We start from the raw sequence: 24,924 nt of genomic DNA, 5'->3' as shown, positions 1-24,924 counted from the left end.
AGCGCTGTTGTTTTAAACGCGGTTTCTGCAGCCCCGTGGCCAGCGAGCCGTGGGCAAGGTGACGGTGCCAGGGGCGGGGTGGCACCGGCGATGTCACACGCTGTGCTGAGCGCTGCCGGGTGCTTTTGGGGCACGTAAACTTCCTGAGAGGCGAGTGCCGACTTCCTGGGCACGGCAGGAGGGGCAGAGGTAGGCTCGGGGGGCACCACCAGCAGCAGGCCAAACGGTGACCCCAGGATGATGCACCCACGCCCGCGTGGCAAAATAGATCTAAAATCGGGATTTTAGATGAATGTTTGTTGCTGATACGATGGATAAATGTGGGTTTAGGATCCACGGGGTAGGGAAAATGCGGATGGGCACCATGGGAGGGAAGAGCTGTGGGTGGGCAGAGGTGGGAAACCGAGTGGGCGAGGGCAGTGTTGCTGTTGGACACCCAGGAGTGTGACCACGGCCACCACGGGGCTTTGCAGGGAGAAACGTCACCTCCTGCACCCCCAAAACAGAGGGAAAAGGGTGGCAGGGATCGGTTATGGGGCGGAAGAGGAAGCAGAGGCTGTGCTCTGCCATTACTGGCGTTTGTGGGTTTGTGGGGCGTGGAAAGGACCTCGAGATATTGATATTGAATCCGCGGATAATCAATACCTGGGGAGTGCAGCACCGTGCTGCCAGCAGCCTCCCAAATCCCATTCCATCCTCGGGATGAACCCGTGGCATTTGGGGGCCCCAAGCTGCATCCTCTGGCATTTCCCCTCCCACTGCAGCCAAACCCCCCAGCCCCGGGGGACCCCATCATCCCCACCCCACTATCCCCACCCCATCATCCCCACCCCACCATCCCCACCCCACCATCCCCACCCCACCATCCCCACCCCAGCCCTGCCCAGGACCCCGGCGGGATGAGGACCTGCGGATCCACCAGTGGCTCGGGAAGGGGCCACTAAACCGAGCTCGCCCATAAATCAGGGCTGGGAACAGCCGGGGCGGGATGGGGGCTGCTCCCCGGGGCTGCGGGCTGCCTGCGGCCCGTCCCTGCGCCTGCCTCTGCCAGGGATGCAGCCAGCCGGGCCTTCCCCGCCCTCCTCCTCCTCCTCCTCCTCCTCCTCCTCCTCCCCGGGGCGGAGGAAGGCAGCGGCCGCAGCTGGCACTGCAGGCGGTGGCCGGGGGAAGCGGCTGCTCCGGGGAGTCTGATTTCCAGGCTGTTTATTAATAACCCCTCTCCGCCCCATGCTAAGCCCATGTGCAGCGCAGAGCCGGCGGCGCTGGGCTCCAGGGGAGGAAGGTAAGAGCCCACCCGGGCGAGCAGGGCTGGCAGCGAGGGGCCGGGCTCCTCCGGGGGGGTCCCGTGGGTGCGGGATCCTCGGCGAGGTGGGGCGTGGGGCAGGTAAAGGGGCAGGGATGGGGTGGGGGGATCTGGGGTTCAGCATTCCTGGACCCTCAGGAATGATCAGGTAGCGGGGGAGATCCCTCTGGGGCGCGCAGGAGTTCTGGGGAGCCCGGGATGGGGGGTGGTGGGAGGGACGGAGCCCCCCCGGCCCGCGGGGCAGGCAGGACACGGCGCCCTCCCCTCCCGTCCTGCCCGTGCCAAGCGGGCTCCAAGAACTTCCAAAAACAAGCGCTGGCAGAGGGGAGGGCGAGGAAAACCGGGGCAGAGGAGCCTTTTCCCCACCTTTGCAGGGGCTGCCCCTTCTCCAGCCGCCGGCCGCTGGGTCCGCGGCTGCGATGTGTCAGCAGTGCCGAAAACTGCCTTATTAGGAGAGAAACTATCGGGGAAAATCAGTTCTTTGCTGAAAGGCGCTGCTCCCAGCCCAGGGCTGCCTGTGAGTGCCAGCCTGCGCTCATTCCTCAGGGAATGACGAGACATGAGCTCAGCAGCGTGGCCGAGAGGTGAGAGCATCCTCGCAGCGATCCCACCGGCTCCTGCGGCAGCAGGAAAAGCCCGGCTCGTCCCCGAGCGCTGCGGTGCCCATCGTGCCCCAAACAGCAGCGCGGAGAAGGCAGAGCCAGGGTTTGGCGGTGGCAGCCGCAGGTGCCGCGGTGGGGACAATGCCCGGGTCGGATGACTCGGCAAAGCGGCTCCTGCTGCAGGAGCCCGGGGCTCCGCTCCGTGCGGGGTTTGCTCCGTCTCAGTCATCCCGGAGCCCGCCCGGGCTTCCAGCAGCGCATTCCCTTGCCGTGAGGTTATGGCACACCGAGAGAATCCCGGCGAGTTCTCCAGGGAGTGCTCGCACGGGGCAGGTCGGTGCTGCCGGGGTGGTCGGTCCCGACAGGTTGGCACAGGAGCAGTTCTTGGATTCGGGGTCTGGGTTTGCGTCCCTCGCTCCTCCTCCGTGGCAGTCAGACGCTTTAAGAGGGTTTTGATGGGGTTTTCTTTCCTTGTTTTGGACAGTCTGGGCCCAAGTTGCCACCACAGCGTTGTGTGGGTGACACAGGGATGGTCACAGCAGCAGGGCCGTGGTGGGACCCCCTGGCTCCGGGGTCTCACAGGGTGGGGAGGAAAGGCTGAGACCTGTTACACTCATTGCTCTGGTTGACATCCCCTCTCCTTCCCAGGGACCTGATGGCACAGCCCGAGCCCCCTCCAGAGCTGCAGCTGGATGAAGCCAGAGCATCCCCAGCCCCACACGGAGCAGCTGAAGGAGCTGCTCCACACCCAGAAGGTCCTCACAGCCCGTTGGATCCAGCAGGGAACGGATCTAAACCCCTGCACAGGGGCAGCCCGGGCTCCAGCCAGGAGCTGCAGGCTGCCAGCAGGGATCCTTCCATGGAGATAAACACCCCAGGGACTCAGCTGGATGAGGGTGCAGCCGGGGCTGGGATCCCGCTGGACGTGGATGAAGGTGGGACAGGAATCCCCCTGGACGTGGATGAAGGTGGGACAGAAATCCCACTGGACGTGGATGCAGACAGGGTAGAGATTCCACTGGACGTGGATGAAAGTGGGACAGGAATCCCACTGGACGTGGATGCAGATGGGACAGGAATCCCCCTGGACGTGGATGGAGGGACAGGAATCTCACTGGACATGGATGAAGGTGGGACAGGGATCCCTGTGGGTGAGGATACGGCAGGAATTCTGCTGGACGTGGATGCAGGTGGGACGGGGATCCCTGTGGATGAGGATACGGCAGGAATTCTGCTGGACGTGGATGCAGGTGGGACAGGGATCCCGCTGGCCATGGACACAGACAGGGCAGGGATCCCAGACAGTGCAGACGGGGCAGGGATCCCGCTGGACATGGACACAGAGGGAGCAGGCAGCCCTCTGGACGCTGATGCCCCAGAGCACCGGTGCCTGACCCTGGAGGAGCTGGGGAATTATTTCCAGGAGTGCATTGAGGTCGTGGAGCAGCTGGAGAGGGAGAGGGACAGGCTGATCGCCGAGCTGGCGCAGCTGCGCGAGCCGGCGCTGCGCGAGATCCGCCATGCCCACGAGGAGATCCAGGCGGCCTGCAGGCTGCTGGCCAAGGTGGAGCTGGAGAGGGACAACCTGCGGGAAGACATCCGCCAGATCAAGCAGAAACTCTTCAAGGTGACCAAGGAATGCGTGGCCTGCCAGTACCAGCTGGAGAGCCGGCGGCACGACCTCTCCCAGCACGCCGCCTACCAGGGCGAGCTGCAGAGCCAGGCGGGGCAGCTCTCGGGGGAGCTGTCCCAGCTGAAGGAGACCTGCGAGAAGGAGAAGGAAGTTCTGAGGCAGCGCCTGGAGGCTCCTCCCTGCCGCCAGGACAACCTGTACCTCCAGGAGAGCCGCAGGTTGTCCCTGGAGTTCGAAAGCTTCGTGGCCCAGAGCCGGCGGGGGCTGGAGGAGCACTACGAGCCGCAGCTGCTGCGGCTGCTGGAGCGGCGCGAGGCCGGGGCCAAGGCGCTGCAGGAGATGCAGGGAGAGATCCAGGGCATGAAGGAAGCCCTGAGGCCCTTGCAGGGCGAGGTCAGCCGGCTGAGGCTGCAGAACCGAAGCCTGGAGGAGCAGATTGTCCTGGTCAAGCAAAAAAGGGATGAGGAGGTCGGGCAGTACCGGGTAGGTGCCCCAAAGGGTGCCACTCCACCTTCTTTGGAGAGTGGGAGCTGTGCTTGGCATCCAGGGAAACGTGGGTGCTGCTTGTGGGGTCCAGGGAAATGCAGTGGATGAGGATGTGCAATATCTCCTGCTGGTTGGAAGCAAAATTATCCCACACCCTGGCACGGGCCGGGTGAAACAGCAGCCCCTGGGCACAAGGCAAACCCAGAGATGTGGTGGGGCTTCACCCAGCCTGGAAAATAGGTTTCTCCTGAATATATTCACTTGGTTTTGGCCCCTCAGAAGTGGTTCCAGGGATGAGGTGGAAGGGCTGGGGGATTTCCTTCCCAAAGCTCAGCGATGCTGCTGAGCACAGGCACCAGACACTTCCCGCAGCTCCTCTGAGCACAGGACTGAGCCAAGACACTTGGAAAAGCCAGTTTTAAATACAGGTGGCTTTTCTCACAAACCCCTCTCCTGCCGGGGCAGGTTCTGCCCTTCCTGCTGCCAGGAAGGGTCTCAGCCTTGTCCCCACAGCCCCAGGCCAGGCTGCCTCCTGGGAGGGTTATTTGGCTGGGCCAGGCATCCCCTTGGCCTGAGGGACAAGGCAATTCAATATCTCCAAGAGCACATTTGGCAAAGAGGCTCCACTATTAATCTGCCCCCTTTCAACACTCTCTGTTCTCGGCTCGCAATCGCTGCCTCCTCCCAGCAGTTTCTGGAAGCTGCCATTCCCCTTCCATCACAGCTCCTCCCTGCTGGGATGGGGATCAGAACCACCAGCACCCACAAGCCGTGGCCTGGCCTGGATTTTCAGGGTCCCTCGGAGCCCTGGTGTGCCTCCACATTTTCCTTTTCCCAAATTCCTTATGTATCTCCCTCTGACTCACGGGTTTACACAGCGCTGGCAGCTTCTCAAAACACACACCAAGTAGTTCAGGGGACAAAACCAAGCAGCCAGGAGAAGCCTAAAGGACAAAACACAGCCCAGCCCAGCCTAAATCCCCACCTTTGTCTTAAAACAAAGGGTTTTTTTTGCAGAGATTTTTTAAAGAGGGGCAGGGGCAGCCTGGCTGTGCTTGTCCCGAGCATCACCGTGCACTGGGAGATCCCTGAGGAGAATGAGGGAAGCAGGGGAGCGCTCCTGCTCCTCCTCGCTCAGCTCTCCACTCCTTGTGTCCCCCAGGAGCAGGTGGAGGAGCTGGAGGACAGGCTGAAGGAGCTCAAGAACGGGGTCCAGCTCCAGCAGCGCAAGAACCAGGAGCTGGAGGAGCTCCGGAGCAGCCTCCATCGGGAGCTCTCCATCTACAAGTGAGTTGGGGTCTCCTCCCTGCGGGGCTGGGAGGAGGAAGGGGATGGTGGGGAGGAGCCCACAGTGGGGTCACACGGCTGGGGGACAGCACAGGCTCCTGCTCCCCAGCAGCAATTCCAGCTCCTTTGCGCAACAGCAAAGAGGGATTTGCTGGGAGCTCCCACAGAGGAGTGGCTTCCCAAGGAGCAGGTGTGGCGATTTAAGTGGTGGTTTCCTCAGGAATATGTGGGAAGGAGCTGAGGTTTGGCTTTGGGAAGCCGCGCTGGGGATGCTGGAGCTGTCCTCTCCTGCTTTCACTCCACAGTGAGTGATGTGCAACGTGAATTTCTAAAGCTCCAGAAAATGTCCATGAGGTTGTGGATTGTTTTACTCACCCAGCTTGGAGCTGCTGTTATTCCAGCCTCAGCTGGACACACTTTTAACCATTTTCTGCAGCCTCACAGCTCCTTCAGCATTCCTTTTTCCATTTTCTGCAGCCTCACTGCTCCTTCAGCATTCCTTTTTTCCATTTTCTGCAGCCTCACTGCTCCTTTAGCATTCCCTTTTCCATTTTCTGCAGCCTCACTGCTCCTTTAGCATTCCCTTTTCCATTTTCTGCAGCCTCACTGCTCCTTCAGCATTCCTTTTTTCCATTTTCTGCAGCCTCACTGCTCCTTTAGCATTCCTTTTTCCCCTTCTCCACTCAAACACCACAGGACATTCCCTACCCCAAAGGTTTTTTATCCAAGCACAGGGATGAGCTCTCAGCCTGTGCTGTCACCAGCCAAGGGGCCAAGCTGCATTTAGGATTCAGCCCAGATCCCAACAGCACCCTGTCCTTGCAGCCTGGGCTTCTCCTAAATCACAGCCCAACATTTCACCCCAAATCCAGCAGCAGAGTCTCGTAACTCCCGGGATTTACAGATCCCTGGCAGTGACAGCTTTGAATGAACTCTCCCATTTGCTCTGGGGAGCTCAGAGTTAAGTGCAGCTCTGAGCTGCCTTTTCCATGAGCTCCCACCAAAAATGACATTCCCTTCTGTTGAACCCTGCTTGCCAAGGGCTCTGGAAGGGCTGGGCTGTGCTCGCACACTCAGGACCATGGACTGAGCCCCTTGAAGTGTTTCCCAATTCCTTTTCCCCCCTCTTTTCTCCAGCCAAAGCACTGATGTAAATATTCCACAGCCCGAATTTCCTTTCTCCCCTCACAGGAGCTGCTTAGAAATCTACGGCCACCTCTGCAAATCGGAGGAAAAAGCAGAGCAGGACTCTTAGAACCACAGAACTTTCCTCGTGGTAGCAAAAACCAGTGGCCAGAGGATCCAAGGGATGTCTCCTCATGCTGCTTCACCCTGCCTGATGTGCAGCAGCTGCCTGGAGCTGGGAATACCAATCTTTCCCCTGGGTATTTCCCCAGGTGCTGCTGCTCCTGTAGTAAAACTGCTTTTCCCCAGAGGAGCAGAGCAAACCATCTTTGTACTGAACGATGGATGAGGAAATAACTGATTGATGTTTTGCTGTGTTTGGGATGATGCTGTCTTGTTCAAGCCCGCACAGAAAAGTTCTGGAAGCTGGTGTTAGGGGGGATTTGACTTTTAAAGTTTACATGCAAGAGAAGCTTTCTCCTTTGAAGAGGATTTTCTTTTGTATTTCAAGAGTTTCTGCTGTACTGGGGGCGTGCTCCACAGAAATGAGGTGGTGGGGAAGAGGTTTCCACTTGATATCGAGTCTCACACTGAAAATAAAAGGTCAGAGTTTAAGGAGCCTTTTCACTCTCAGAGCTGCATCTCAAAAGGCCAGATCTGTCTGTAAACCGAGGTGTTGGTGGCAAAGTCGTGCTGCAGGATCACAAAAAACACTTGTGGAAAGGGTTGAAGGCAGAGCTGAAATGCAGAAAGCAGCAGGGCTTGAGGGGAAGAACAGTTCAGTGATTTGGTGGCTGCTTGGGGCTTCAAATGCTCATTAATTTATTTCACAAAGCAGCAGAAATGAGAGGGGGAGAAACATCCAGTTTGATGTCTTAAAAATTAAAAAATATCTCTACCAGCTCACAACCTCACGGAGACAAACAGGTATAGACCACATTCAGCTCCCTGAAAATACTCCAAAGCAAGCAGTAAATGCAGAAAGAACACAAAACTCCTCAAACTTGGTAGCATTTATGTAGAAAATCTTTATTCCAACTGAAGGACTTACACGCAATTAGTCACGAGGAGATGGAGAGTAACAGGCTGCTGGTGGCATTGGACACCCGAGTGGAAGACGTGCAGGACCTTGTGGTCAAGGGCTAAACTCCTAAAAAAAGTTGAGTTTGTCCACATTTCACTTGTTTTCCACCAGCTGCCAAGGCTGTTGAGGGCACCGGGGTCACCCGCTGGTACAGACAAACACCTTTTACGACTTGAGGGCTCCCCCAAGTTTCAAAAACCCATTTCACAGAAAGGAAAGAAACATTATGTGAAAACACAGCTCAAGAAACACACAACAGAGCAAAAAAAAAAAAATGGGAGGTGAAATGAAAGAGGCTCTGCAGGAATAGCTAGAACCAAAGCACTGGCACCCAGCAGGAGGGAGGAAAGGGAAAGGAAGGAAGGAATGAAAAACCCAGAATTGCCAGGAGAGATAAAAATAAAAGAGAAATTTCAGTTCAAGTCAGAACTTGCAAGTCTCGTATCTGCAAAGGCAGAAAAAGCCACAAAGTACAGATAACTAAAGGAATTCCAAGGCTTCTGAGCTGTACTGAGGAGGACAAGACCTTCCACACCATTTCTGAGCTGTCAGGGGATTAACGCTTGGATCATCTCTGCTGGCTCAAGCCCACTGGGGCAGCTCTGCCAATTTAACTTTTGTTTAAATTAGGCAAAAGCCAGCGGCTGGAGAAAGCAAAAGAGAGAGAAACAAAACTGATCTCAGGCTTGCAGAGCGATGAAGGCAGGAAAAAAAGGGACAGCCAGAGCAATAAAGGAGGCTGCTGGAGGAATTGTGGCTGAGGAGCCACAGCAGGGAGCTGGCTGAGGGGGCCGAGCCCTTTTTTCCTGTTTTTGGGTGGTGGGTTCTCAGTGTGTGGGTGGAAAAAGCCTGTGATGGGATCTACAGGAGGATGGCTGAACACAAAGTCAACGTGTGTGTCTCGAAACCAGTGTTAAGTCAATCTCAGGGCTGAGAGGGAAGAGAAGGAGAAAGACTAAACCCAGGGAGGAGTTGCCATCTAGGATCCTTGACCTTCTGGATCCACGCTTCCTTCAGGATCTTCGTCGTTGTAGATGTTCTCTGCCTGCAAGACGGGGATGGAGACACTCAGGGAGCATTTCCCACCCCTCTGGACAGGATTTCACCCTCAGGAAGTTCTGGGCATTTCCTTATTTGCAGATATGGATCACCCACCCCTGGTTTACATTCAAGCAGCAACACAAACAACCTTGTCCATAAATGCAGGTCTGAAAAAACGTCCTGTAAAAAGGGATCTGCTAAAGGAGAGTCCAGTGCAAGGCTCACAGAAGAGCTTCAAGTTTTTGTTTTGTAAATCCTCAACCGAGCAGCTCTTTCTAGAAGAACTACACAGAAAGCTGCCAAGAACAAAATTTAGAGATAAACAAAAAAATTAAAAGGAAAATGGTCTTGTCAAAGGTCGAGATTGTTTTCCAAAACCTTCAACAGCAAACTGCTCCTGCTCACCAGCACCCTTTTCATCTTTGGAGAATGAAATCTCAACCAGTCTTTAAGACAATAATAAAAGAACCTCAATTTCATCCCTGGTTCTCACATGCTGCTTGCATTCAAACACAGAAAGGAAAAGTTTCCTTCTGCAGCAGCACTTCCTTTTGTTTTTTAATCACAAAACATCTCCTGAGTGTTTGGAAACCATGGCCAAAGCTAAAGGGGATTTCCCTGCTACAAACTGGGTAATTGTGAGGGCTGTAAATAAAAGCAGGAATGTTGAAATCCAGGAATATCACCCACCTGCACCTTCCCAAACAACTAACTCACCATTTGCCAGACTTGCATGATATTATCTTCTGATACAGAACAAATGACCCAGGGCTCATTGGGGTTCCAGGAGAAATCCGAGATCTTTGCAGTATGACCACCATGGATAAACTAGGATTGGGGAAACAAAAAGGGGAATTTCGGTTTGGAATTTGCACTGCGGGGTGAGTAATAAGTGAAAATAATTAGTGAGAGTGAAAAGACTCACCAACAGCTCTGGGGGACCATCCTCAGCATCCTCAGGGGATTGCTCCTCTCCAATTTTACTGCAAAAAAAAAAAGAGGGAAAAAATAAAAAAAAGAAAAGGTGAGGGTTGGTTTGGGGTTTTTTTTTTGAGGTGTGATGCAATTAATCAGTAATATTTTGAGGAATTTGGGATTTACCTCAAGTCCCAAACGTTTAGCCTGCGGTCTGTGCCACTGGAGGCCAGGATGGTTTCATTATGGGGAGACCACTGAACCTGCAGCCAGGGATAAACTGCAAAGTGAGCTTGGAGAAGCTGGAGCATTCCCCAACGCTTCATTTTGTACCCTGAAAGCTCTACAAGAACTCAGATTGGTACCAACACAAATACAAATAGCGTAAATAAGTTATCGCAGGAAGAACTGTGAATGTTCACACACAAAAAAAAGACATTTCACCAAAAAAGGTGCCACCTGGAGCTATTTCTCTAACAAAACCCACGTGTTTCCCAGGGCAAACAGCTCCCAAGGGTACTGGCTGCTCCTTATCTTAATCAGGATTGCACAAATAGAACCCACAGACTCCTTCAGCAGCAGGCACAGCTCTCACATGAAAAGAAATCACTGTAATTAAGCTTAACTGCCCAAAAGCTCACATTTAGTGCTTCTGCTGGAGATAAAGCTCTCCAGAACACACCACTTATAATAGGATCACAGGATTAGGAAGGAACACAGAATTCTGCACACTAATGTGGCATTTCAGGATTCTGTAATTTTCTTTAGACATAACACAGTCTGAACTGATAATCCCTCCACCAAAAAAAAAAAACCCTCTACATATTTTTCCTCTGATTAAGGCACGAGTTGGAGATGGAAATATTTAATCTGCTAAGCAGGTGCTGCCCATGGAGTGAACATTCTGTATTTACAGCAGCAAAATCAGCAATTATCTTTTGTCAGAGGGTGTTAAAGCTTCCTGCAGGACCAGGCTGAGGAGATGCAAACACTGCAGCCATTTCCCTGGGCCTCCTGCTTCAATCTGCTGCCATGAATAATTGAATGGACTCTGCACTGCTTCCATTTCACCCTCCTGCTGTGGTTAAAGCTCCAGAGCATTTCCCTGATCCCTTTCTGGACTCTCTTTCTGCATGGCAGCTCTGCAGGTCCACAACAACACCACCCAGAAAAACAGAAGCAGATAAAAGAATAGAATATGAGTTTTTAAGTGCAAAAATATTGTGGAAAAAACCTACTTTTCCGAGCTGCTGAATCTGTGAGGATAAAAGATAAAGGCTTTTTTTTATACCTGAAATATTTCATCTTTATGTGATTCAAAGGAGTGAAGCTTCAGTTTTAGGTTCCTCAAGTCCCATAGAGCAACAGTCTAGGGAAAAAAAAATAGAAATATTTTGTTGAAGTGAGCAACATGCACATCCACCCCAGAAAGTGAGCAAGGATGTCCCAAGGTGCAGGCAGAAGTACCTTATCAGCTGAGCCTGTGGCCAGGATAAACTCACTGTAGGGGTTGAAGGAGAGGCAGTTCACCTCAGCTGTGTGAGCATCCACGGAGTGACTGGGTTTGGAGGTGTTGTTTGACCGCGTGTCCCAGCTGCGAGAGGAAAGCGTGAATGAACAAAGGTTTGCACCTCATCTCACTGACGATGGAGATGGGAAAACTTGGGGGGCAGAAACAATTTGTGAATGGGTTCCCCTGTCACCATGGCATTCCATGAAAATCCTTTTGCCAGGATTTTTTTCTCCTGAGAAGCTGAGGAGCCTCAGGAAAGAAATGGAAACAATAATTATCTGTTGCTGTGGAATTCACCAGGTGCTTCTTTAATTAATTCACATTAAGTGTTTCTACTTAATAACCAATCAAAGATCCAGCTGCATCAGACTCTGAGAGTCACAAGATTTTGTTATTTGATGAATCCTCTCTTCTCTTTTAGTAGAGTTTTAATATAGCATTTTTAATATAATATATATCACAATATAATAAATCAGCCTTCTGAAACATGGAGTCCAGATTCTCCTCTCTTCCCTGGTCCTGGGACCCTGCAAATCCCACACTCCCCCACTTACATCATGAGCTTCTGATCATCAGCAACAGATCCAAAGAGGGATTCGTGCAGCAGGTGCCAGGACACATCCTCCACCACCGCTGTGTGTCCCGTGAAGATGGTCTTGGCATCCACCACTTTGCCTTCTTTGGGAACAGCACTGATATCCCACAAGCAAATGGTCTTTAAAACAACAAAAAGGGAAAAAAAAAATTACATCTTCGGACCCTCTTTCCCTCCTCCCCCTCAAACCCAGGATGTTTTTGCCCTTCCCAGGGCACAGCAGGAGCGGGTTTAGCCCAAGGACTCACGTGATCATCAGAGGCACTCAGCAGGTGCCCGCTGAGGTTTGGGTTCCAGGACAGCCCATAGCCTTCCTTCTGGTGCCCACGCAGACGCAGGTCGGGGTTGCACTCTCCAGAAGGATCTGCAACAAGGCAGGGTAAGGATTCCAGGGCCTGGAATCACTCCCAGCACATCCTGGAATACCTGGTATTAAATTTATAAAACTTTTCTTTAACCCAGCTGCCACCTCCATGCCTTGGCCTGAGCACCAGCTGCAGGGAGAAGGAATCACTCCCAGCACATCCTGGAATACCTGGTTTTAAGTTTATTAAACTTTTCTTTAATCCAGCAGCCACCTCCATGCTTTGAGCTGAGCTCCAGCTGCAGGGAGGAGAAATCACTCCCAGCACATCCTGGAATATCTGGTATTAAATTTATCAAACTTTTCTTTAACCCAGCTGCCACCTCCATGCCTTGGCCTGAGCTCCAGCTGCAGGGAGAAGGAATCACTCCCAGCACATCCTGGAATATCTGGTATTAAATTTATTAAACTTTTCTTTAACCCAGCTGCCACCTCCATGCCTTGGCCTGAGCTCCAGCTGCAGGGAGAAGGAATCACTCCCAGCACATCCTGGAATATCTGGTATTAAATTTATTAAACTTTTCTTTAACCCAGCTGCCACCTCCATGCCTTGGCCTGAGCTCCAGCTGCAGGGAGGAGCAGCAGCTCAGCTCTTACTGCTCAAAAAGCTCAGAAATATAAGGTGGGGTGTTTTTCTTCCTCTCATCATCTCCAACTGCCCTTGTAAAGTGAGGAAGGCACCTCTAATCCTCCCCACAAGCAGTAAAAGGAGCTGTTTTAAACAATCCTGATGAGTTCACAGGTAAAGGACTGTTAATATATTTACAGGATACCAAATCAATCCCAGTTTCCTAAAATCCACCTGAAATACATCACAGTGAGGTGACAAAACCAGTGGAAGTGCAGGAAGATTTTCCTTTTCCAAAGATGCATTTGGATAAACCTCATACAAAAGACCCTCTTGAATAAAGAGGTTAAAAATCCCAAATAAGGGGCAACCCACAGCATTTTTAACCTCTTTTTTGAGCCCCGGGGGAAGAGCTGGCTGCTCTCTGAGCACAGACCTGGTTTGGAGGGGTGCTTGGTGTAATCAAAGACCAGGACGTCACTGGAGGGAGTCTTGGTGGCAATGATGCAGGGGTTCTGGGGCATGTAACGGGCTCTGTTCACCTCTCCCTCGTGGTTTATCTTGATCTCAATTTCAATTTTTCCACTCACTGAGCCAAAGCCTCCAAACTCTAGGAAAAAACAAAGAGAGTTGTGAGTAATAAAGCCAGTTTCAGAACAAGGCACAAAGAGCTGGTTCAAGGTTTGCTACCAAGCTCTCAGAATAGATAAAGGTGTGGTAAAAACAAATTGCAGTTTTAGGATTGTGATACAATTTGTTAAAGCTCCCTTATCTTTATACGTTAAATAACTTAATTCATAAAACTGCAAAAATTGGGGAAAAAATAATGGGTTTTGGATTATTTCAGAATTAATTTAAAATATTTTTGAGCAATACTAAAATAGAATAGAAACACGTATTTATAAGACAACCCTGTGCTCATAAATAACTTTAAGAAGCCCAAAGATCAAAACATTGATTGCACAATCCAAACTTCCTGTAAAAAGCAGAGCAAACATTGGATCATGAAGGACTTTCACCAGGTGGAAAGATTGATTCAGCCAAGCAAACAGGAGAAACGTCCAACCCGGGACAGCCACCAAGATTACAAAGCATCAAACTCAAGTCTGATACATGGAATAAAACATAATTTCACCCCAGAGGGGCTGGGACAGCAATCAGGCAGAACTCACAGACAAATGGAGAATGTTTGAAATGTTACAAACCTCTGAAATAAAAATATTCTTTTCCACGAGTTTGTGTAAAAATGTTTCGTGTGATTTTACATAATTGCAAATGTGGTAATAAAAACACCAATTAAAAGCAGGCAGCAGAACTCACAGACAAATGGAGAACGTTTAAAATGTTACAAACCTCTGAAATAAAAATATTCTTTCTCTGAAATAAAAATATTCTTTTCCATGAGTAAAAATGTTTTGTGTGACTTTACATAATGCAAATGTGGTAATAAAAACACCAATTAAAAGCAGTGTGTGGGATTGAAGGTCAGTTCCTGAGAAATAGGGAAGGGAGAGGTTTTCCCACACACAAATATTTTTGCAATTAACCTCTGCTGTCTGTTTCCATCATTAGAAATATCAGATCAGGAACACGTTCAACAAACAGAGAATCTGTCTATGAAGGAGGCACCGCTTAGAAATATTTTTTTTGTTTTAGAAGTAAAATCTGAACTTTGCTGCCTGAACTTTAGGGAAATTCAAGTTTTCTACAGGGAAAAATGGTTCAAACCCCCCTTTTCTGGGCTCTCACCTCCTTTCTCGCTGTCATAGTGGGAGGCATCAAACTGGGCATCGTCGTTGGGCAGCTGCACGCTGGCGATCACCAGGTGGTTCTGCTCGTCCGAGGTGTGCGTGCCCAGCACCAGCCTGTGGATGCTGAAATCTTTGCCTTCAGGTCTGCAGGGGAAGAGAAACAAAGCAGGGATCACAAAAATCTCTTCCCTGTGAGGATGGGGAGGGGAAGTTGTGGCTGTCACATCCCTGGGAGTGTCCAAGGCCAGGTTGGACAGGGCTTGGAGCAGCCTGGGAGAGTGGAAGGTGTCCCTGGATGAGCTTGAAGGTGCCTTCCCACCCAAACCACTTTGGGGTTCTGTGATCTCAACCTAAAAGCCAGCACCATCCTGGATTTGCTGTTTGTTCTGCTTTAGAGGGCTCCCTTTACCTTGTGACATCAGGAAGCCACTGAGCAGTCAAGCTGGGCCACTCCAGGGCATGGGTCATCACCAGATCATAGAGGAAGGGGGTGTTCTTTTTCCATATCTTGTACTCCTCGTTGATCACACGCTCTTCCACTGCATCATCAAAGGCTGCTGAAGTGGTTTTTCAAGAAACACGTCCAATTAATTATTAATAAATGGATTTACAGACACACAGCGCTGTGGGCAGGCAATGGGTTAGAGTCAAGTACATCAATCAAACCCTGCTTTGCTATTTCCTCTACTGGGATAGTTCCTAAATGGTTAAAAATCCTCTGTTGCACATGCTAATCCTTTTTTTCTGCATATATGTCCGGGAATTAATATTAACTACATCAAATTCCATGCCTGGAAGGGTCCCAGGGCAGGCTGGACAGGGCTTGGAGCAGCCTGGGAGGGTGGAAGATGTTCCTGCCATGGCAGGGGTGCAATGGGATGAGTTTAAGGTTCCTCCCAACCCAATCCATCCTGGGATGATTTCATGATGACGATGTTAGAGCAGCGCAATAAAATCCTGAGACTCGGAGCACAGGGAGACAAACCCCAGACTCGTAAGGATGTTCAAACACAGGAGATCCAGCAACTGCTGTTTGACAGACCGGTCTGGGCACCGCCTGGAACTACTTGTTCCCAAAATCCAGTTTCCCAAGGCTCCTTCTGCTGCCTTGTCGCTCTCAAACACTTCCTGGGCCCATCTGTCACCAGCCTCGGGTGTGAGGGCGACGGGCACAGCTGGAGCATGGAAACGGGGACACCCCCATGGAAATGGGGACACCCCCATGGAAATGGGGACACCCCCATGGAAACGGGGACATCTCCACGAAAACAGGGGGGCATCCCCATGGAAATGGGACACCTCCATGGAAACGGGGACATCTCGACGAAACAGGGGGGCATCCCCATGGAAATGGGACGCCCCCATGGAACGGGGACACCCCCGTGGAACAGGGAGCACCCTCATGGGAATGGGGCATCTCCATGAAAGGGGGATACCCCCATGGAAATGGGGACATCACCACGGAAATGGGACACCTCCATGGAAATGGGGACACCCCCATGGGAATGGGACACCTCCATGGAAACGGGGACACCCCCACGGAACAGAGGGCATCCCCATAGAACCGGAGCTCGCCCACGGCAGGGGAGAACCCCCGCGGAAGCGGAGCTCACCCACGGAACGCAGGCAGCCCTGCCGAACCGGGGCACCCTCAGGGCGCGCGGCAGCGGCCGGTAACACCTCATTGTCTGCCCGCCGCCCCCGCAGGGCACGGCCCGGCTCTGCCGGCCTCACAAACCCCTCCTAGGGGCGCAGGGGCGGGCAGACGGTCCCGGCCCGGGCCGCTCTCCCCGCTCGGGGCCGCGGGCGCGGGGAGGCAGCGGCGGCCATGACCGGGGGATCGGCCCTCAGGCCCCGCCCCCGCGCGCCCCCTGGCGGCGCCGCCCCGCTCCCCTCACACCCTACCGGAGGGGAAGGGGGGGGGCACCCCGCGCCTCACGGCGGAGGCCGCGCCGCCCATACGGAGCCTTTACCTTCCTTGTCCGCCATGGCGGGGCGGGGGGGAGCGCGGCGGCGGCGGGCAGCGAGGCGGGGCGGGCTGGGCGAGGCGGGCGGGCGGTTCCGGCGCTCGCTGCTCCGACCCCTCCGGCCGCGGCTCCGTCTATTGTTTCCTGCCCCCGCTGCGTGCGGCTCCCGGCGCCGCGCACCCCTTCGCGCGCCAACGCCGCCCAATCAGCGCCCGCCGCCGGGAGGCGGCGGCCAATCGGAGGAGGGCGAGGGGGCGGGGACGGGAGCGCGCGCGGCGGTGACGTGGGCGGGCCGCTCGCGGGAGCCGCCATTTTCCGGAGCGCCCTCAGCGCGCTCTTAAAGGGGCCGCGCCCCGCGCTGAGGGCCGGCGGGGACCCGGTTCGGTCCCGGTTTTCCCTCCCCGGTTTGGAAGAACCCGTGGCTGCGGCTCCTCCGGTCACCACAGACGTGGGCTGAGCGTATCGGGTGGGACTGGACCGGACCGGTGCGTGTGTGGGCCCAGGCCTACTTCCAGGGCCGCCCTGACACCCTCGGGTATCCTCGGCGTTCTTAATTATCTTTAATCACGAATATTTTCCCTTTTTCCACAATTCAGTGCCGCGGTGAGTTTTAGAGGTGTAATATTTGCTGGTTCTGCTCGGCTGCTGAGGGTAAGCCGGGACCTGACTGTGCACAGCTGAGGTTGAACAGGTTTAAAATCAAATATCAAATCAATATCTGGGTTTATTCCTCAAGGGATGCCCGAGTTCTCAGTTTCAGACCTCTCTTTCCAACACACTTAGATTTTAGTTAAAATTAAAAATTGGAAACGCTATATCTTATTTTTAAACCTTGGAATAAGAAGCAGCTCCTGTGTAAAAGTTAAGGGATATCTAAATTATTTGTGTTGTTTGGGGAAGTGTTGGGTTCAGCTGGGGATAATTCTTATAGTGCCCAAAAATATTAAAGAATGTTGATGATGTCTGGAAATCTGGAGAGGAAAATTAATTAGCCTGAATGAATTGGGTGAATTAATTAATTAGCCTGAACTGAATTCTTCAGTTTGTGTTTGTTGGATTTACAGAAGAGCAGGAAAACAGCGATATTTGGGAGATGGATGTGAGAATGTGACTTTTTCATGGGGGAGTTGATACAGTTCTTTTGTTTATTTAATTAAAAAATATTTAAAAATTAAAAAAAAATAAAGGTAATAAAAAACTTTAAAATTCTTTTTATAAAATTAATTAATATTATTTAAAATTTTGTTAAAAATCAGCCCTGAAAGGAACACAGAAAGCCCTGGCACTTGGCTGACAGCTGGATTTGTGCCTTGAGGTTTGGAGGTTTAAATGTAATCCTTGCCGTAAGAGAACATGACTTTTTTTCCTGAAGAAAAATCCTCTGTAAGGTCACAAGAGGGGTTTTTGGGAGCAGTGACACTTGAGGTGCGTGATGTACAACAGGCTGAGCACCCTCAAAAAGAATGAATTAGAAAATTGAAATAAACCCGAAGCGTGGATTTAACTCGCTTCCCAGCTGTTCCCATCAGCTGTGTTTTATCGTTTGTGAATCAGTGGAATGCTCGCTGTGCACAAGGAGGAGAAACCACAGTTCCTCCCAGAAAAGGCCAAAGTCCACAGTTGCCATCAGGAATATTTTCCCCTGGCTCTGCTGCCTGGACAAACATCAGTCACTGAGCTCCCAGCTCGGTGTCCCAGCCTGACACAAAGCAGCTGAAACGACACAGACTTAGCCCTGAGAGGAATCCCCTCTGTTCTGCACAGGTCCAATCGCGGGGAAGGCAGGAAGGGAGGGAGGAGAATTCCTGGAGAAGGGAGGGATCCTGGACAGCCCTCAGCCATGGCAGAGGACAGGGACTACAACCTGACCCAGGAGCAGAAGGCTGTCAAAGACAAGTACCCCCCTCTCTGCAAGAAATATGAATGTGAGTATTTGAATTTTTATTAAATTAATTTTTTTAAATTAAAAGAATTATTTTATTTATTTTAATATTTTAAAATATTGTGATGCAGCGTGGGTTTGGCAGTGCTTTTGTGAGGGCAAGGAAGAGAACAGGAAATGTACAGAAATAATTAGGAAATGTACAGAAATAATTAGGAAATTACAGAAATAATTAGGAAATATATAGAACTTGGGAAATGTAGAATATAGAAATTAGGAAATACATAGAAATTAGGAAATATGTGGAATATAGAAATTAGGAAATATGTGGAATATAGAAACTAGGAAATGTATAGAACTTGGGAAATGTAGAATATAGAACTTGGGAAATGTGGAATATAGAAGTTAGAAATGTCCCAGTTTTCTTCATCGTGCTTTTCTTGTTATGGGTACTGAAAAAAAAAAATCACAATGGAAATAAATGACTCAAGTCTCACCCTGACAACATTTCCCAGCAAGTTTTCCACCTCTCATGAAGGAAGGGACGTTCAGAAGCGTGCTGGTTTTTTTGAGGGGTGTTTTTACTCTAGTTAAAGATGATTATCTACCTCTCCCCACCCCGATGTCTCCTGAGAGCACGTGGGTGGCAGCCCAAGGGCCAGCCTCAGGCAGGGCACCATTCCCTGCCTGGTTTTGTGTCACCAGTGCCTCTCTGGAGGGACAGCCTCTGTTAACTCCGATAAAATTGATATTTTTAGGTCTTTATTTGATAGAAGTGCAGAAATTGTGACACACCACAACAGCCACGCAGTTTCCATCACTGCAGGAGGCTTTCTCCCTCTGTTGCATCCAGAGGAATTTGTTTGCTGTAGAGACTGTTGTTGAGAGCCCTTTAATGGTGCGTGGTCTCTTGAAACAGCACCAGAATCATTCTGCAGTTGAAGTGAGCATTTATTTCACATCCCAGCTTAGTCCTGCTGGAATTTTGCATTTCTCTCATTCCTGTGAATAAATAGAAATGAGGTTCATGTACATGGGATGTTAATCATGCTCCCTGAGTAAGGTTTGCCTTCTATTTTATATTCCATCCTATGTTTTAAATTCTTCTCTTTGCATAATGGCTGCTTTTGGGTGTGGACAGGTAGATTTCCTCACTGAGCTGGAAATATTTGCAAATCTCATCCTGTGCATGAATAACTCAATCCTGCAGGCTTCAGCACAAACTCTTTACTGCTGGTGAAAGTTTCTTTTTATTGCAGTTAACTTGTGGAAGCCTGTTGGGTTACAGCAGCCAAACCCTGCACTGACATAATCACATTAAACAGGTTTTTTTGGGTAGAAATAATCCAAAATTCCACCTGTGCTACATTTTTCTAATATACTACAAAATAGATTGATCATATCTACAGATGAATGTAAAAATGTTCTATTAGAAAATTGGGTATTTGTGGGTTTTTTTTAAAAAATCTTTATGTTGTAAGTACTTTTGGTGACATCATTCCTTTTCTTTTTGCTTCCCCTCAGATCTGGATCACACAGCAGACGTGCAGTAAGTGTGGGCAGCTGGGATTGCTCAGGGTGACAAATTGATTCTCTCTTACACTGCTTTAAGCCTGGACTAACAGCCAAGGACACTTTGCAGCTGGAACACCTCGTGGAGCTCTGAAATTTCACTCCCTGGGTGCTTCGATATGGTCAATTTTGCTCCTGCTTTTGGCACAGCACAGAATTATGTTTGGTTTCTTTTTTCGTGTTTCAGTGGTGCTTCTGACTAAGCCCCCGTGTTATTTGCAAATATCTTTTGAAATCTCCTTGTGAACAAAATTTCTGCTGTGTGGTTTGCTTTTATAGACACCACATTAGGAAAGAACTTTCTGATAAAACATTTATCAGAATGGTGGCTGATAAAACATTTCTTTTCCATGTTCTCCCGAGAAACTCTTCTGGCAAACCTCAAGAAAAACCAGGTGCTTTTTGCTCATTCACCTCCTCTGCCTGAATTCATGTTCTGATTTCTCACCTGCCTGTCAACGTTTCTTTTTGCTGTGCTCCAGTGTTTTATGGCAGCGATTATTTCACGTGGTTTTAGGCTCCAGTGAGTGTTCTGTGTGTTTTTAGGCTCCATGCCTGGGGGGACACGTTGGAAGAAGCCTTTGAGCAGTGTGCCATGGCCATGTTTGGCTACATGACAGACACAGGCACCGTGGAACCTCTGGATACAGTGGAGGTGGAGGCAGAAGGTGAGGACTGCACTTCTTTTATGGAGAGTTCAGAGAGGGAGAAAGGCACCAAAAATCTCAATCTTTACACATAGCCTCAGTGCAGTTAATTAAAATATAATTAAGCATTGTTTTCTGAATCTCCTGTACATCTGAGGTGCTCTTAAAAATGTTTTTTGTTGAGACAATCTCTGCTTTAACACAGGGCATGACCTGCTGTCTCTTCTCTTCCACTTCCTGGATGAGTGGCTGTATAAATTCAGTGCTGATGAGTTTTTTATACCCAGGGTAAGTGTTCTGCATTCATCTTTTTCCATTTGTAGGACAAAGCTGTTCCCTGATAATCCCAGCTCTGAATGCAATGGTATTTTAGGGGAAAAAGGAATATAAAAAATGCAAAGCCAGGCTGGGTGTGGGGTGGGCTGGTGGAAGGTGTCTAAACAGGGAAATAACACTTGAGGTGTCTAAACAGTGGGAAATAACCTTTGTAAGTGGGATTTCCTGGGAATTTCTGCCTGAAGGTAGAAGGTGTGACTGACACACTCCTCCCACTCTCTGCAGGAAGTGAAAGTGCTTCACATTGACCGAAGGCAGTTCAAAATAAGATCAATTGGGTGAGCTTAAACCGTTGTCTGAAAATGGATTGTGGATTTTTCTTGCTTCCTTTGAGGCTTTAAATGAAAATCTCACTGTTCTGTGCTCATCACTGAAACTAATGGTAGCATTTGGTCAATATTACCAAAATTACAACACCTCTCTTCTATTTTTTTTCCTTTACAGCTGGGGAGAAGAGTTCTCTCTAGACAAACACCCACAGGTAGGCAGTGGTTCCTCTTTTCCATTTTAGGGGGAGGAGGTGTGGTGTCCTTTAAATCAGAACTCTGAGTTGTGCAGAGATCAGAATGTAACCGTGGCTGAAGTACCACTGAACTCAGGATCTCACTTCCTGCATGGTTTGGTGAATGTGTCCCTGAAACAGCATGAATTTCCTCAAAACTCAACAAATTAACTCAGTTGGCTTCCTTCTTGTCATGTTGATAACACAGTAAATCAATCTATATTCAGAATTCGTGTTTGGGTTTCACAGTATTGGTACAGATTTCTGCTTAGTCAGTTTTTCCTTTTTTCTTCTTTCTTTTTTTCCTAAAGAATTGTAAGAAGCAAAATCCGATGTCTTGCTCTGTGTCATTGTTAGCATAGCAAATGCTGATGGTCTGTCAAGAGGTAAAAGAAGGAATTTGTGGTATTAAGAGGCAATAAAATAAGGGGAGAGCTCCCTTTTCACCATTTGACCTGGCCATTAGTGTGGCAACTTCCTTATTCATCAGAACAAATATAGCTACAGCTTTTTTGGGGGAGAAAAAAATAGCATTTGAGGAAAGTGATGAGAACTGGGGGTTCTGAACTGGAAAAAGGGAGAAAATTTATTTCTAATTATGGTTTGTGTCTCTTTTCCAGGGCACGGAGGTCAAAGCCATAACTTACTCAGCAATGCAGATCTGTGAGGATGAAAAGCCAGAAGTGTTTGTCATCATTGATATTTAAAGCAAGAACGGTGTGGTTGGGTGGATATTGGTCATCATCTGACAAAACCCCCCTAAAACTGCAATCCCTGTGGGAAGAACTCAGGAATTGGCCAGTTCAAATCAGAAATTGAAGGGAGTTGATTGCAGGGAATGTCAGACTGTTTTCACTGAGACAGAATAAGAATTCTTTGAGGTTTGGGGGGTGTGGAGAAGGTTTGTACAGGCTGGAGGAGTCCCAGGAGTGCTGGCAGCCACTTTTCAGGCTGGTACGTGTGCTAGGGGCTGTATGAAATACAGAAATCTGTGGAGCTGATAACTAAAATACTCCCTTTTTGCAGCGTGGCAGGAGATAATGTTCATCTGGATTGATTTCATTTGCATTTTTCATGTTCTAATTCTGAGCTGACATTCCCTCCTCCGTCTTACATAAATCCAAAATAGCTGCAGCGGCTCAGCTGTAATGTGGGGAAAAAAAAACCCTGAGTGTTTAAAATTAGACACCTAAAAAATGATGCCAATGAAACAAACAAACCACCACATCTTTTAAGCTGTTTTAAAAAGAAGTCATGCCAGCAGGTGGTGCTGAATTGCTGTAAATAAATTGCCACGTGAAATCCTAAAGCATGTGACTGTGGACCTGAAATCCTTTTATCACCTGTGATAACTCTCCAAAGTTGGCTGCTTTGCTGCTGTGGTGGAAGGGAATGGAAAGGGATGTCCCAGGTTCGCCCTGGGTTCACTCCCAGCTTGTGGAAACCGAGTCTTTTTTTAAAAAGCATGGTTTGGATCAGCCTAATTGTCTTTTAAAAAGAATGATCCAGACAATCCTTAAAAGTCAAAGAATGATGGACTTGACTGAATGAAAATTAATCAAAAATAATCAAAAGTGTGTTGTTTTTATTTTAAATCACAGGATGGCAAATGTGCCTTGCCTGCTGTTTTAATTTAATTTAAACGTGAGGGGCGTAGGCCTGGCCTGCTCTGTTACCATAAATGCTCCAAGTGCCTCACTGTGGTGTGTCATCTTACAAAATCATCTGAAATAGTTCTGGTTTTATTTCCATGCTGTAAAGACTGAGGGATAAAACCTCTCTAATTTTTCAAGCAAGCCTCAATGCCAAAATAAACTTGGACTGAAACATTAATGGCTTTGTGAGTGATCTTGACCCGTCAATTCAGACACAAATGAATTACACTTGTGCTTTGTTCCCCACTAAGGTGAGCAGACTCTTTTTTATCAATAAGAATTGCAACATACCAGTTTAATGGTACAAAATAAGTGTGATTTTGTCAGCTTGGGGTTCCTTTCCCCTCACGCAGAGCCCCAGGGGCAGCGAGGGCACGGCCGCCATTGCGGCCCCTCAGGGGCCGTGCTGGAACATCATTGGCTGGCTGTGTCACGTGACTATGCTCGGCCAATTGGGCGTCGAGGCAGATGTGTCACGTGACTGCGCTCGGCCAATGGGGCGTCGAGTTGAGGCGGCTTATGTTCACCACAGCCTGAGGGGAGACGGACACGGACTGAGGGGCTGAGGGGAGACGGACGTGGACCGAGGGGACACGGACGCGGACCGAGGGACCGAGGCTGAGGGGAGACAGACATGGACCGAGGGGTTGAGGCTGAGGGGAGATGGACATGGACCGAGGGGCTGAGGGGAGACGGACACGGACCGAGGGGCTGAGGGGAGATGGATACGGACCGAGGGGCTGAGGCTGAGGGGAGATGGACATGGACCGAGGGGCTGAGGGGAGACGGACATGGACTGAGGGACTGAGGGGAGATGGACACGGACCGAGGGGCCGAGGCTGAGGGGAGATGGACGCGGACTGAGGGGCTGAGGCTGAGGGGAGATGGACACGGACTGAGGATCAGTGGTGTGGGGAGATGGACACTGACCGATGGTCAGTGGGTGAGGGACTGAGGCGAGATGGGAAAGGACCTGAGCCGGGGCTATGGGGAGAGGGGCAGAGGGGCTGTGGGGAAGTGAGTGAGGGGCTGCGCTCTGGGGAGATGGGCAAGGAACTGAGAGGAGGTGGGTATAGGAGCTGAGGGCAGCCTTCCTTTAGCCCAGCTCTCTAAAATGTGAGAAAATAAATGGATGTGGTTACATTTTAACTTTGCAGACAAACGCTGAGGTGCCCCAAGATCAGTCTCAGGCTACAGTAACACACTGAAGTGCTCTACTTACTGAAATGCTGACAGGAGCTTGCTAGAAAAACATTCGGAATTAACTAAGTAAGTGTTATTCATCTATTTTTTTCGATATTTATTAAGTACCTACTATAAAACAGGCCTTAAATCCACCTTGTTCCATTTGCACAGCTGTGGCAGTGGCACAGCTCACAGTGCTGCACTCCCAGGGCTTTACAGGAGGCCACTGAAAGTGGGTCATTAAAAAACACCCTTAGACTGCAAACCCAGTGCCAGAGGATCCTGCAGATGTGGGAAATTCAAGGCTAGAGTGGTGAACTACTTGGAAAAGACCTGCATTGGTGGTTATCAAAGGTACAAATCTCAAGGAGAAGTGAAAAAGGCTGGAGATTGGGGCAAGCTCCTGTAACAATTCCCCAATCTCACTTCTGCCAGGTTTAACGGCAGCTGGTGCAGGCAGACCCTGGATGTGCATCAATATGGCTGTTCTCAAGTTCTCTGAGGGGAATTTCTGCTTTCTTGGCAGGAACCTCAGGCTACAGATGCTGCTGACAGGAAAGGAAACACAGCATCAAGTGAGACATGAGGCCAAACAGTGGCTCTTTCTCAGGAGTACCCGCTGGGAATGCCATTCTCTGCTCTCAGGCAGAAGGTTTCTTCTGTGCACTCCCTGAGCTTTTCTTTTTTAATAATTTAATAGTGAGCATTTTTAGTTTCTCTGCCAAATGTAGGTTCTCTGATCCAAGTGACCGGGGAAATAAATACGACTAAAAAAGCTCGAGAGACTCCAAAACTACCAGGGTTGCTTAACCTCTGAGGGAAACTGTGCTCTAAAAAATGGTTTTATGCTGTCAAGCACCCTAAAGTTACATGAGCAGGAGAGCCTTTCCAAAGTAGCTCCATGATCTTAA

The 24,924-nt window shown here is 49.9% G+C and overlaps 3 protein-coding genes across 11 annotated transcripts; 2 read left to right on the top strand and 1 right to left on the bottom strand.

The window, feature by feature from the left end:
• SYNC (syncoilin, intermediate filament protein) lies at nt 1–7,051 on the top strand. Of its 3 annotated transcripts, none has more exons than XM_038160851.1 (4): nt 1–189; nt 2,554–4,021; nt 5,187–5,311; nt 6,503–7,051. In XM_038160851.1, the coding sequence occupies exons 2-4, from the start codon at nt 2,561–2,563 to the stop codon at nt 6,564–6,566; spliced, it is 1,650 nt and encodes a 549-aa protein (XP_038016779.1). In that variant the 5' UTR covers nt 1–189; nt 2,554–2,560; the 3' UTR covers nt 6,567–7,051. The 3 variants fall into 3 exon arrangements, with proteins under 3 accessions (XP_038016779.1, XP_038016777.1, XP_038016778.1); XM_038160849.1 differs by lacking the exon at nt 1–189 and adding an exon at nt 1,113–1,282; XM_038160850.1 differs by lacking the exon at nt 1–189 and adding an exon at nt 1,560–1,887.
• A 389-nt stretch (nt 7,052–7,440) lies between these two features.
• On the bottom strand, nt 7,441–16,416 carry RBBP4 (RB binding protein 4, chromatin remodeling factor). 2 transcript variants are annotated; one of them, XM_038160853.1, is made up of 12 exons: nt 16,241–16,416; nt 14,677–14,821; nt 14,266–14,411; nt 12,953–13,126; nt 11,833–11,948; nt 11,544–11,704; nt 10,944–11,070; nt 10,768–10,845; nt 9,663–9,739; nt 9,487–9,544; nt 9,279–9,389; nt 7,441–8,565 (listed from the first exon to the last, which is right to left on the bottom strand). In XM_038160853.1, the coding sequence occupies exons 1-12, from the start codon at nt 16,254–16,256 to the stop codon at nt 8,500–8,502; spliced, it is 1,275 nt and encodes a 424-aa protein (XP_038016781.1). In that variant the 5' UTR covers nt 16,257–16,416; the 3' UTR covers nt 7,441–8,499. The 2 variants fall into 2 exon arrangements, with proteins under 2 accessions (XP_038016781.1, XP_038016780.1); XM_038160852.1 differs by having other exon boundaries at nt 14,677–14,824; nt 16,241–16,415.
• A 98-nt stretch (nt 16,417–16,514) lies between these two features.
• ZBTB8OS (zinc finger and BTB domain containing 8 opposite strand) lies at nt 16,515–23,006 on the top strand. Of its 6 annotated transcripts, none has more exons than XM_038160859.1 (9): nt 16,519–16,719; nt 16,831–16,837; nt 17,999–18,159; nt 19,641–19,665; nt 20,235–20,356; nt 20,541–20,623; nt 20,897–20,949; nt 21,116–21,152; nt 21,794–23,006. In XM_038160859.1, the coding sequence occupies exons 3-9, from the start codon at nt 18,075–18,077 to the stop codon at nt 21,878–21,880; spliced, it is 492 nt and encodes a 163-aa protein (XP_038016787.1). In that variant the 5' UTR covers nt 16,519–16,719; nt 16,831–16,837; nt 17,999–18,074; the 3' UTR covers nt 21,881–23,006. The 6 variants fall into 6 exon arrangements, with proteins under 6 accessions (XP_038016789.1, XP_038016787.1, XP_038016785.1 ...); XM_038160857.1 differs by having other exon boundaries at nt 16,831–16,885; XM_038160858.1 differs by lacking the exon at nt 16,831–16,837.
• Nucleotides 23,007–24,924: the final 1,918 nt, after the last annotated feature.

Source organism: Motacilla alba, chromosome 23 (genome assembly GCF_015832195.1).
Source record: "Motacilla alba alba isolate MOTALB_02 chromosome 23, Motacilla_alba_V1.0_pri, whole genome shotgun sequence".
NCBI classification, from domain to species: domain Eukaryota; kingdom Metazoa; phylum Chordata; class Aves; order Passeriformes; family Motacillidae; genus Motacilla; species Motacilla alba.
The sequence above is the reverse complement of the archived record's forward strand: the minus strand, read 5'-3'. Positions and strand labels throughout refer to the sequence as shown.